Source organism: Erithacus rubecula, assembly GCF_903797595.1.
Source record: "Erithacus rubecula genome assembly, contig: scaffold_148_arrow_ctg1, whole genome shotgun sequence".
Taxonomy (NCBI): Eukaryota; Metazoa; Chordata; class Aves; order Passeriformes; family Muscicapidae; genus Erithacus; species Erithacus rubecula.
The window spans coordinates 144402-156942 of record NW_027636153.1 but is presented as its reverse complement, the minus strand read 5'-3'; the positions used below and the strand labels follow the sequence as shown (position 1 = coordinate 156942).

The window sequence follows — 12541 nt, the reverse complement described above, 5'->3', positions numbered from 1 at the left end:
AGAGTTAGTCGATAAGTAATACATATGTCCATTGTTCAGTCAAGGCCTTAACTTCCAGGGAAGCACGTAGCAAGCGAGGTATAACCCTGGGATGGATACTACATAGCAATAAGTATAAGGGAAGTAGGAGCACTGGAATAGCACGTATGCTTTTTGGCTAGAAATTCAGTAGGCGTGATTATCTCACACTTGCAATAACCAATAATAAGAGAAGGCGTACATAGTAAAAATCAATAAGATTGTACTAATATGAATAATGCTGGTTTATGCTATGTTGGGCTATAAAACTGTCTGATGCTCTCAATAAAGTTGGATTATGCTTTATCAATCACATTGATTGTCTGGCTGATCCCCTCGCTATTCCTCCACGAGCGGCTCCGCACCCCCGCAGTGGCGCCCGAACAAGTGGCTTCCAATCCTAAGGCCTTCTAACCATAGGGCTCGTTCCACCGCACTGCTGGAGGTAAGCAAGTGGGGAAGCTCCAAGTTGCAGCGCTCGGAGGGCAAAGATTCCTGTATGCTGGCATACTGCTGGTTTCCGAGCCTGGGTTCTCCACATTCCAGAGGCTCGCCATCCTGATTATGCTGCCGTACAGCATTTCACACGACTGTGGTTAAGGCTGCAATGTAATGCGCGCATGCAAATTAAGTTTTGATTCCTGAGCTGCCCCCTTCGTTAGTTTAAAAAACTAAAAAACAAAGGGGAAATTATGGCTAAGCAGACAGGACAAGCGGCTTTTAATTTATTTAAATGCTTTTTAGAAAAGCGAAAAGTAGAAATAGATTGTAAGAAGGACTTATTAAAGTTATTAGACTATGCTAGGGAGAAGGGATTTTTTATTGCTCCTGAGGAGCTTTTTACAGTTGAGGAGTGTAAAAAACTAGAAGATTGTTTAGCTTGGGAGGTCATTCAGAAAGATAAGACAGCTAAAAGGCTAGTTCGGCCTTGGCAGGCTATCTTTAACTCTTTAGAAGCATATCAGGCTGAGAAAAAAATTGTTGCTGTTGCATCCGTACGTTTAGATGGTAAACCTCTTGCTGCAGAGTGAGCTGCACAAGCTGGTATGTATGTTTTTGGCGGAAATAATCTTCCAGACCCACCAACTCTGTCACAATTTACAATGCCACAAAAATCTGTTTCTAATGCAGCTGTTCAGTCTCCTTCTGTAGCAGAGCCCTCTGCCTCTCCCATGGACATAACAAAACAGCAAACTGAGCAAGTTTCAGGTAAGGAAGTTGAGGAAAAAGCAAAGATGAAAGTAGAAATTGAGGCTAGAGATTGGAATAAAATCATGGGGGAAGCAATAGCAGCTGGGGACCAAAATTTTGTTGCAAAATTACAGGGAGATGCAATAGTTAAACAGCAGGCATTTCCAGTTACATATTCTCCTACTGCAGAAGGCATGCAGGTAACAATAGCTCCCTTGGATTGGAAGATTTTAATGCAATTACGTAGTGCAGTAAATGAGGTAGGAATACATGGGGAGCCTACAAAACAAGTGCTTAATTATATTTGGGGTTCAGGACTATTGTTACAAGAGGACATGAAAAATGTTTTTAAACTAATTATGACACAATCACAGTTTATGCTATGGCAGGCTCATTTTCAAGCTTTATGCAAAGAGGCTGCACATATTGAAAGAGCACCTAATGATCCACTTAGGGGGGTCACAATGGACAGATTTATGGGAATAGGTCAATTTGCCAGGATAGACGCTCAAGCATTATTGGGCCCAGATATAGTAAAGGAGGCAATGCGATTGGCTAGGGCTGCATGTGATTCAGTTAGAACTGAGAGAGGAGAATTACCATCCTATATGCATATTAGACAAGGTCCACAGGAGTCATTCTCTAGTTTTGTGGACAAGCTTACTGAGCAGGAGTACCTCAATATATGCAGGGATCACAGCTTAAGGAATGTGTTATACAAAATAGCAATGCACAAGTAAGATCGATAATAGCTACATTATCAGGTGATTGAACTGTAGTGGATTTGTTAGATCGTATGAGTAAAATTCCACAAGGAACTCAAGCTATGTTAGTTGAGGCTGTTAAGGATTTAATATTAACTCTAAAAGGCAGGCAGTCTCAGGATCAAGCTTTTGCTGTTGCTGCACTTGAGCCATTAAAGCCACATAAATTTCAGACTGCTGACAAGTCTCACTCCAATGTGAGGTGTTTTCGATGTGGGCAGAATGGCCACATACAACGAGACTGTCAAACTACAAATGTTTGGTGCCGTAACTGTCAGCGTAACTCACATTGCACAGACGAGCGTGAGGGGACACGGCGCGAAGACATAGACTGCGTACCAAGTCACCCAAGTACCTCCGGTAGCCCCTCCTTGTTCCCTGCCTGCAAACGTCAGCTAGCCACCACAGCAGGTTCCTTGCTCCCTGCCGGTGAACTTCAGCCAGCCACAAAGAGGGAGCCTCGGCCTGGACTTGGCAACCACAACAGACATTGTACTTAAAGACTCCAAACCTTTAAAAGTTCCTACTGGGGTTTGTGGACCTTTAATTTTAAATGGACAATCTTATGGAGCTTTATTATTGGGACGATCTTCTACTATTTTACAGGGACTAACTGTTGAACCTGGAGTTATCGATGCAGATTATACAGGTGAAATTATGATTATGGTTCATACATGTTTTCCTCCTATCAGTATTCCTGCAGGAAGCCGCATAGCTCAGCTGATTCCACAACAGCAGCTGATTAAGGAGGCCCAAGGACCACTGCGAGGAACTGGTGGATTTGGATCTACAGGAGGTTTGGTATTACTTACTCTTACAAGGGATCAGCACCCTGTTCTGGAGGCTATATTACGTTTTGCTCAACAGGAAAGGCGACTTCGAGCCTTATTGGATACAGGTTCTGACATTACCATTGTTGCTAAGCATCATTGGCCATCTGATTGGCCACTGCAAAATCGTCTGGAGGCAGTTGAAGGGGTTGGACACGGATTTTTACAAAAATTGGCTACAATTATCTCTGAAAGAGCTGTTTCTCGGAGAGTGGAGGATGTACCCATTGACATTACTATTTTACAGGGAAAAGATCACCTCACACAGCTGTGCTCTCACACAGCTCACAGCGGATCATCAGACACTTGTTTTGGAATGGCTTTTTATATCTGTGCAACCTAAGACGCAAGGACCTGCTGAGGTACAATATATGGGTAGAGGTTACGTGTGTGTTATTACTCCCACAGGACCCATTTGGGTACCCAGCAAATGGATTCGTCCAGTGACTGATGACGGAGGCTGCATCTCCTCCACCTCAGACCCAGGAAGAAGAGGAACAAGAGGAGAGAGAGCGACTGAGGGATCATCTGGCAGTACAACCCTTGGTCCAACAACTCTAGAGTCTTCTGAAGAGGACCATTGAGTGGTCAACTCTTTCTGATTTGGAAGAGTTTGCTATTTATCAACCTTCATTATTTGCTGATCAAATTGGACTGGGAAAGAAACAATGTTTAAGCTGTAATAAAAAATGTAAGAGAGGTGCATGAGTATTGATAAAATGTGGTAGATATAAGGAAAAGTGTTGGTTACATCAAACACACTTATGGCAACCTGTGTGTCTTATTTGTACTGAAAAGCTGCAACATACTAATTGGCAGCGAGAGGCTTTGGCATTAATTGACACTCACTTTTCCTCAGGAGGTGAACAACGTGATTGCCGGCAACCTTCTCTTGTAACTGTAGGGTATGTTGTTGAAAATTGTAAGAACAGGTATCGATTTTTAGTACGTTGGTGTCTCTTGTTTGCTATCCAACAGATAGAGTGGTTTGCTGCTACAGTAGTACTAAAATCTGTCTGTTCTTGGGATATCCCAGATATTACACGTCACTGTTGTATACCAGAACATCAATGGGATGATGTTATTAAGGGGCATCTTCAGCCTAAATCTAGGCATGGTAATCTTAGAAATGCTAATCGCTTCTTGCATCCTGACTGAAGCATGGATACCAACACAACCCAAAACTAATGTGTGGGTTACCCTGGCAAATTAGACTGGGCAAGATGCTATATGCCTGTCTTTGTCAACACTAGGTAATCCTTTTTCTACATGCTTGGTTGGTATCCCACTTGATTCCTGGCCATGTCCTGATGCACTTTCAGTCTGTGACATTTCAAATCCGAAGAACAATGTTAATTTTTGAGACTTATGGGTTCCATATTTAAAGCATGCATCTTTAGAACCCCAAGAATTGGAACTGATGGGGTCAGTTCGAGCTGATGCATATGTGATGTTCAATTACTCTAGAAAATCTTTACATCAGCCAGACACAGTTTTGGTAAATGCATCTCTTTCTGTGTATCAAAATGCTTCACTGTGGTGCAATTATACTTCTGCTACTATCTCAGAGTCCACAAACACTCCTTTTGCTTTGCCCCCAGGTGTGTTTTTGATTTGTGGGGACAGAGCTTGACCAGACATACCATCTAGATTGAGGGGAGGACCATGTACCTTAGGAAGACTTACCTTGTTTACTCCTAATGTGTCAATGATTTTACAGGCATGTCGAAGACATCTTCGCATTAAAAGATTGGCTCATGCTTACAAATCTGACTGTCACGATAATGTCAAATTTTGGTCAACTGCACAAATTATAGCAGCATCTATTCTTACTCCAGGTGCTGCTAGTGCAAGAGCTTTATCTCAACTTGATAAACTGGGCTGTTGGTTAGCAAAACAGACTAATGCTACCTCTATAGCTCTATCACAACTTTTGACTGACGTTGATTCTGTTCGTCATGCTACTTTGCAAAACCGAGCAGCTATAGATTTTTTGCTTTTAGCACAAGGCCATGGATGTGAAGACTTTCAAGGAATGTGTTGTATGAACCTTTCTGATCATTCTGTGTCCATTCATAAACAAATAAGTGATTTGAAACAGCTTACTACTCACTTGCAAGAATACACTGGATTAGGTTTAACTGATTGGCTAAAGTCATTACATTTGGGGCCATGGCCGACATCTCTTTTACAGCACCTTATAATAATTGCACTTTTAATTGTGGTTGTACTTCTGCTTGTTCCATGCATTTTTCAATGTTTGCAGAAAAGCATGACACGCATAGCAGAGTCTGCCATGAGTCATGCTTTTCTTGCACAAAATAAAAGAGGGGGAATTGTTGAGAATTGGTTAGAAAGCCATGGACACAACTGTGGATATGGCACGGCTGAGGCCTTGTTGCAGGAGAGCAGCTCCTGCTAAGTAGTAGCTAGGCCTTGCCCTTAAGCAGATTTTGCTGAGCAGCAGTGTTTGCTTTTAAGAGACTTTTGCAAAAGCAATAGAGCTAGCATAATTTGCAGAGTTAGTCGATAAGTAATACATATGTCCATTGTTCAGTCAAGGCCTTAACTTCCAGGGAAGCACGTAGCAAGCGAGGTATAACCCTGGGACAGATACTACATAGCAATAAGTATAAGGGAAGTAGGAGCACTGGAATAGCACGTATGCTTTTTGGCTAGAAATTCAGTAGGCGTGATTACCTCACACTTGCAATAACCAATAATAAGAGAAGGCGTATATAGTAAAAACCATTAAGATTGTACTAATATGAATAATGCTGGTTTATGCTATGTTGGGCTATAAAACTGTCTGATGCTCTCAATAAAGTTGAATTATGCTTTATCAATCACATCAATGTGATTGGCTGGCTGATCCCCTCGCTATTCCTCCACGAGCGGCTCTGCACCCCCGCACCTCTCTCCTCAGGCCCTGTCCCACAGACACCTCAGCACTGAGCACTGTGTTGGGCTGCTTCTTTTGCAGGCAACTCTGGTCATCTGGTTAATTGTGCCTCAGTGCCACAAGGCAATGATCCTTTATTCCTCCTGCCTCTTTGTGGCTCTGCTCTTCCACATTGTCATCACCACACAGCAGATGCCAGAGGAAGTCGAGAACTTCTGGAGAGCATGCCAGGAGCAACACTGCCTTCCCAGTAAGCCCAACAGGTCCCAGTCGTCCTGTCCTTGCCATGCGCTTGCAGCCAGCACCAGTGCTTCCAGTGTGACCTGGGCTTTGCTCTGCACACAGGTTTGCAGTGCAGGCCATGAAGGCTCTGCTCTTCTGTCTGCAGTACAAGCCTGAGGTGATGGCCATGGAGCACAAGCATGGCTGGACACCCTGCTCTGTGCTGACACCCAGCACTATGCTGCGGGTCTGCTGGCCAGGTGAGACCTCCCATTTCCCCTCTGCCCCCAACATTTGTGCTCTGTTCCCAGGGTGCCCCACACAGTCCCTGTGGTCATGAGCCACAGGGCCTTGCCACCAACGGATAGCCGAGCAGACTGGAAAAGGCTGGGAGAGGAGGTGCCCAGAAAGGCGCCGGCCACCCAAAGTGAGCACATCCCCTCAAGGAATGCTGGGCAAAGACCGGATCTCTGTGAGTCAGTCCTGAGAGTGGTTTGCCTGCCCATCTCAGTGTCTCGGTGCCTTTTCCCCCTGCCAGGTAGATGCACCGTGTCTCCCTCTCCTTGTGTTCTGGGATTGCACGCCACCTGCTTGGGCAGCTCAGCAGGGAAGAGCTACGCTGGGATCTGCCTTTCCTGGCATTCCTTGTGGAGGTGAGCCTGATGGCCAGTGCTGCCTCGCTGAGCTGCCTCTCAGCTCTCCGCCCTCTCCTAGACACAGCTGCCTGGGACAGTGCCTGTGCCCTGTGCTGCTGCCTGGGCCCAGCCCTGAGCAGTTCTGGTCTCCTGCCGGATAGTCCCCTGTCACTGCCCTGTGCCTTCCAGGTCCTGGAGTGCTTGGATTTGACTTAATATGCTGACAGCATCCTTGAAATCATGTCAAGGCACGTGCAGAACAAGTGCAGGGAGAGGCGTCGCCTGGTGCTCAGAGGCCTTGTGGTGCTCAGCAAGGGTCCCTTGATGGTGAGAAGGGGGCAGCGGCTGAAGCTGCGCTGGAGAAAGCAGCCCCTTGGGCTGGCTGGGCTCCAGGAGCTGAGGCAGATGCTCCCAGCTCTCCTGCCTCACCTCCCCGAATTCTTCAGGACCGGCCTTTGGCCTCTGGACCCTGTGGAAGCTGGGTGGGTGCGGGGGTGCGGAGCCGCTCGTGGAGGAATAGCGAGGGGATCAGCCAGACAATCAATGTGATTGATAAAGCATAATCCAACTTTATTGAGAGCATCAGACAGTTTTATAGCCCAACATAGCATAAACCAGCATTATTCATATTAGTACAATCTTATTGGTTTTTACTATGTACGCCTTCTCTTATTATTGGTTATTGCAAGTGTGAGATAATCACTGAATTTCTAGCCAAAAAGCATACGTGCTATTCCGCTGCTCATCTTGGCTGCTACTTCCCTTATACTTATTGCTATATAGTATCTGTCCCAGGGTTATACCTTGCTTGCTACGTGCTTCCCTGGAAGTTAAGGCCTTGATTGAACAATGGACATATGTATTACTTATCGACTAACTCTGCAAATTATGCTAGCTCTATTGCTTTTGCAAAAGTCTCTTAAAAGCAAACACTGCTGCTCAGCAAAATCTGCTTAAGGGCAAGGCCTAGCTACTACTTAGCAGGAGCTGCTCTCCTGCAACAAGGCCTCAGCCATGCCATATCCACAGTTGTGTCCATGGCTTTCTAACCAATTCTCAACAGGTGGGCTTGTAGTGCCAGGGCAATGGTGGTGGTGCAGCCATTAATGGCTTCACAGCACAGCCTTGTATTCCACACAGGCCAGAAAAATGTGTAGCCTGTCTCAAAGCCTTCTGGAGCTGCTGCGTGATGCAGATGGAGAGGTGGTTGGCATAATGCTGCGCATGTTCACGGATGTGCTCCAGGACAAAGACATCCTGATATCCAGCACCACTGCCCTGAAAGTGGCCGAGGCACTCCTGGCAGTCTTTGACAAGGTAAGGCTCTGTGCTCTCAGCCACAGGCACCGGCTGCTGCCCAGAAACTTTGTGCCCTGTGGCTTATTTGAGCCACTGCTCAGGAGGCTGGAGTAGTTGGTGCCAAGGCTTTTTCCTTTCCCCCAGGACAACAGCCATGTGCAGCTGCTCTCCCTTGACCTCTTCTGCAAGGTGATGGAATTGGTAGTAGATGAGGGGAAAAAGCCTCTTAAATCAACTGTGTGCCAAAGCCTACCCCCACTTTTATTCCACTGCCATGATGAAAATGGGTGTGTGGTTGAGGTGAGGACTCATGGGCTGCTGGCGCATCCCTGGCAGGGGGCTCGGCTGCCTCCCGCTCTGGTGCCTGGCGGGCTGCAGCCTCCTGCAGGCCTTGGCGCAGGGACGCGGGTCCCATGCCCTGGGCTGCGGTGCCGTCTCCACATCTCTTCTGCTCTCCAGGCCTCTCAGGAAACGCTGCATTGTGCGACCAAATTCCTGAAGAGGAAGAATTTCATCCACCTGGTGAAGACAGAGAAGCTGTGGCAATTCGCCAAGCGCCTGGTAAGGCCGGCCTGGAAGGCCCAGCCTCAGCCGGCGCTCACTGTGTGTGGCTGCAGCCGTGGCCCTGCCCAGCGCTGCCCCCAGGGGCCGCACGGGCTCTTCTCCCAGCTCCTACAGCCCCAAGCCGGGTGCCAATGGAGCCCCGGCCCAGCGGGGCTGCAGGGCGGGCCGGCACCGCGGCTCCCCGGGCAGCAGTCGGCCCTGTGCCCCTGCAGAGCTCGGCCAGCGGCTGCTGGCCGCGCCTCAGCGCTGTGCGGGCAGCGGAGGCCGGGGCCGGGTGCGGGCAGCACCGGGCAAAGGGACAGAGCCTGCCCCGACCTTCCCTCCCGCCGCTGTCCGCAGGTGGCAGAGGACAGGAGCCGAGCGGTCGAGCACCTGCGCCAGGCGCTGCTGTACCTGGACAGCCCACAGGAGCCCCTGCGATAGGCGGCCCTCAGATTCATGGGTGAGCCCGGGCTCCCTCCCTGCCCCGCCACAGCTCGGCCCCAGCCCCGGCTGCTTCCCCGGCAGCTTCTGCCATCTACGCCTGGCGCTGTGGAGCTTCAGCTGCCCTCGGGGCTGCTGCCATTCCGCAGCTGTGCCCTGGGGCAGAAGCATGTGGCAAGGGCCCAGGCTGAGCCCTGCCGGGCCACCAGGGTGAGTGGCCGCAGGGCTGGCATCGCCGCGGGCAGGGAGCTGTGCCGCTGAGCAGCGCCGTGATGGGCTCTGTGTTCCCAGGGCTCGCCGAGCGCAGCTTGAGGAGGAAGAAAAAAGAGCTGCAGGTGCTCAGCGAGGGTGAGTGAGGGCAGCGGGCTGTTAGCAGGGGCTGCTGGGGGGAGCTGCAATCCCTGGCCTGGCTGCGGAGGGCTTCGCTCCCTGTGTGGACGGAGGATGGTGTGGACAGAGCACAGAGAGATTTCAGGGACGTGGGCTGGGGGATTCATGGCCAGCACCTTGCAGCTGATCCCCTTGGCCCCTCCTCTTGTGGCCATGGCAAGAGCTGGCTGGGATAGCCCTGGCAGCAAGGTCTGCCTGGATTCCCACAGATCCGGGCTCTGACCATGGCTCTGTTCCTCTCTCTTCCAGCCATTCAAGCTCTGAGGAGAGATGACAGCCCTTCCCAGACAAACACAGGAGATGAAAAGATATTCAACAGAAGAGCTGCAGAACCATGCTCATCTGCTGCCTCAGAAGAACCAGCATCCCTTCAAGACCTCCAGATGCCGTGGAAGGTGAGGCTACCTTGAGACCAGAAGAGACCAGCTGCAGGTCCAGGCACAGCTGATGATTGCCACAGCTGAGTCTGTGAGAAGTTTGCATGGCTTCAGCTGTCTCCCTGCCTATAGATAGGTCTCTCCCTCCAGCCTTCAGACCCTGCCCATCCTCTCTTCTTCCCTCTGGTATTCCTCTCTTTTGACTGCTCTCTCCCTCCAGCCTTCAGACACTGCCCATCTTCTCTTCTTCCCTCCGGTATTCCTCCCTTTTGACTGCTCCCTCTCTCCAGTCCTCAGACTGTGCCCATCCCTTTTGTTCCCCTTAGCTCATCCATTTGCTTTGCTTTCCATCAATAAAGTTTGGCTTCTTCACTTTGCCTGCATCTCTGTGGAGCTCAAGTGGTGCAAATCCAGAGCCCTGGAACACACAGACCCCTCCTGCCGTTCTGTTCTGTGCCGTGTTCTGTGCAGAGACTCAGAGGAATGAGGGCAGATCAGGTTGGAAAGGTCTCTGTGCTGAAGCTTCAGTTCCACAACACTGTGAACTTCAAGGCCTTGCCACAAGGCTGATGGCTGATGCCAGCTTGGCCCCATGCCACCCACTGTGGACGTGGCCAGGGACAGGACGGCAGAGGGGCCGGGCAGACACCCCGCAGCGGCCATGCTCCATCCTCTGGCGCATCCCGGGGCTTTCCCAGCCTGGGGAGCGCAGGGCTGGCCTATGTTCTCTGCATATGAAAGGTTGATCTTATCCACAGGAGACAAAATCAGCATCCCTGTTTCCAGATGTCAGTTAGGAGGAGGCGTTTGGTGCAACAAAGGCAGCCGGGATTCTCGGTGGTGGCAGCTTTGGTCCAGCAGTAATCTTGTGCCGTATGGAATTTTAGCTGGCAGAAACCCATCCCTGGCTAAGGCCCCTGAATAGGAATGGTGGCTATTTTCCACAGGACATTAATCTCACCGTCCCAGTTTCCAGATGTCACTTAAGAGAAGGCATTTGGCAGTCCAATGGAAGACATGGTCCGAGGATATGGCAGCTTTGCTCTGCGAGAAATCCTGCACCATATGGACTATGAGAAGGTGGTAGCCCAGTCCCAACTACTGGACCCTGGTGGCTCTTTTCCATGTGAAACAAATTTAACCATCCCAGTTTCCTAATGTCAGTTCAGAGGAGGCTTTTGGCACACCAAATGCAGCCATGGTCCGAGGAGTCGGCAGCGTTGATCTGGGAGAAATCCTGTTATGTAGGGAATTTTAGCATACACAAACCCATTCCCACTCCCAAAGGACCATAAAGAAGAACGGTGCCTTTTTCCACAGGAGAAAAACCTCAACATCCCCGTTTCCAGACGTCAGTTATGAGGAGGCATTTGGCACTCCAACAGCACCCAGGCTTCTCGGTGGTGGCAGCTTTGGTCTGGGAGAAATCCTGCACCCTATGAAATTTTAGCAGGTGGAAGCCCAGACCCAGTTAGAGGCCCCTGGATATCAACGTTGGCTCTTTTCCATGGGTAACAAAACTCATCATCCCAGTTTCCTGATGTCAGTTGAGAGGAAACATTTGGTGCACCAAAGGCAGCCACTGTCCTAGGAGGTGGCATCTTTACAGGGCACACACCCACAGATTTTTCTCTCTCGAGGCTTCAGAGAGTGCAGCCTCCTTTTATCCTTAACTCCTGGCCACACTTTGCCCTCTTCCCTTCCCCGTTGGCCAAGGTACTACGAAGATACAGCCTTCCCAACCTGTGTACCCCATATTCCCCCTTGAATCTGGCATTTCATCCCGAAGTTCAGAAGTTCAGCCTTGTGCAGACTCTTGTCTGCTTCAGAAGCCAAGCTGTGTGGGCCCAGTAACAAACCTGCTGCGCAAAGCTAGTAGAAACTTTACAATCCATTTCCAAGACCCAAACAGCCATCCCTTCACCCATGAAGTGATTTGTAAAGACATTAGCACACATCTTTCCTCTCACATTGATGTTTCCTCTGCTGCTAACAGACTTTTAAAGCCAGCCTTTGGCCTGACCTCTCTGCTGTTGTAGTTCCATGCACAGAGGTTGTTGTCTCTTCCCCCTTCCATGGGCAGGCCGCTGCTCAGCCATCTCTAGGGCAGCAGGGCCCTACCCCACAGCACTGTGACATAGGAAGACAAAAACCATCACTCCAAATGTCCCCCATCCTCCTTCTTCCCAGGCATGTGGCTCTGCCAGTGGGGTTTGCTGCTGGTCGCCACAGGAAAAAGAAGAGCACTGTGATACTGTGGGGCTCAATGGAACCAAACATCCATTGTGACACTACCGAGTCTCACAGAACCCAGAGTCCATGGTGACACAACATGGCCTTGTGGAACCAAGGAGTCCAAAGGCCTAAAACAGATCTTGCATGGCTCTGCCTTGGAAAGAGAAACCTCCTTGGCACACACTTAAGAAGGGTGTCTGTTTGTAATGGGGAAACTCAGGAGTTTTAGATTGCTTCAAAAAGACAAATGGAAGAAAACCCCTGTTTGCCTGAATGCTGCCAGATCTCCAAGCAAAGCAGATCCCAGGTGATTGAGGACAGACAGGATGGGGCTGGGCAACGTGGAGCAAGGTTGTCCACACTGGATCAGACCTCAAGGTAGAGCTTCTCTGAGCAGGCCAGATCTCCTGAAGACAGACCCTGGACAATACCAATCACAGAACGCTGCAATCAACTCTGCTCTGAAGAGAAACAGTAGTAAAAGACACTCTTTAAAATAGGAATACTTATTTCTAAGAAGCTCTTCGGAATATTTATCCATAACTCTAGAAAAATAACTTTGCTAATCAACTGCACTGAACCAGAGGGAAAGAAAGGCAGAGCCATGGTTTGTCAGGACTTAATTGATCCCAGTGAACTCCGTGGTGCATTTGGTGCTGAGCACTTGAACCTCAGGGCCTGAAAGAACGAA

The 12541-nt window shown here is 49.4% G+C and overlaps 1 protein-coding gene and 1 long non-coding RNA gene across 2 annotated transcripts; both read left to right on the top strand.

Annotated features, from left to right (window-relative positions):
- The first annotated feature begins 6467 nt into the window (after positions 1-6467).
- LOC306815509 (uncharacterized protein) lies at positions 6468-8863 on the top strand. Its single transcript, XM_079332067.1, has 6 exons — positions 6468-6580; positions 6752-6889; positions 7703-7879; positions 8006-8161; positions 8321-8422; positions 8765-8863. Exons 2-6 carry the CDS (start codon positions 6803-6805, stop codon positions 8846-8848), a joined length of 606 nt encoding a protein of 201 aa, XP_079188193.1. The 5' UTR covers positions 6468-6580; positions 6752-6802; the 3' UTR covers positions 8849-8863.
- Positions 8864-9047: 184 nt separating this feature from the next.
- On the top strand, positions 9048-9987 carry LOC306815510. The gene is made up of 2 exons (XR_013777414.1): positions 9048-9196; positions 9488-9987. It is a non-coding gene; the product is annotated as an uncharacterized lncRNA (long non-coding RNA).
- The last annotated feature ends 2554 nt before the right edge of the window (positions 9988-12541 follow it).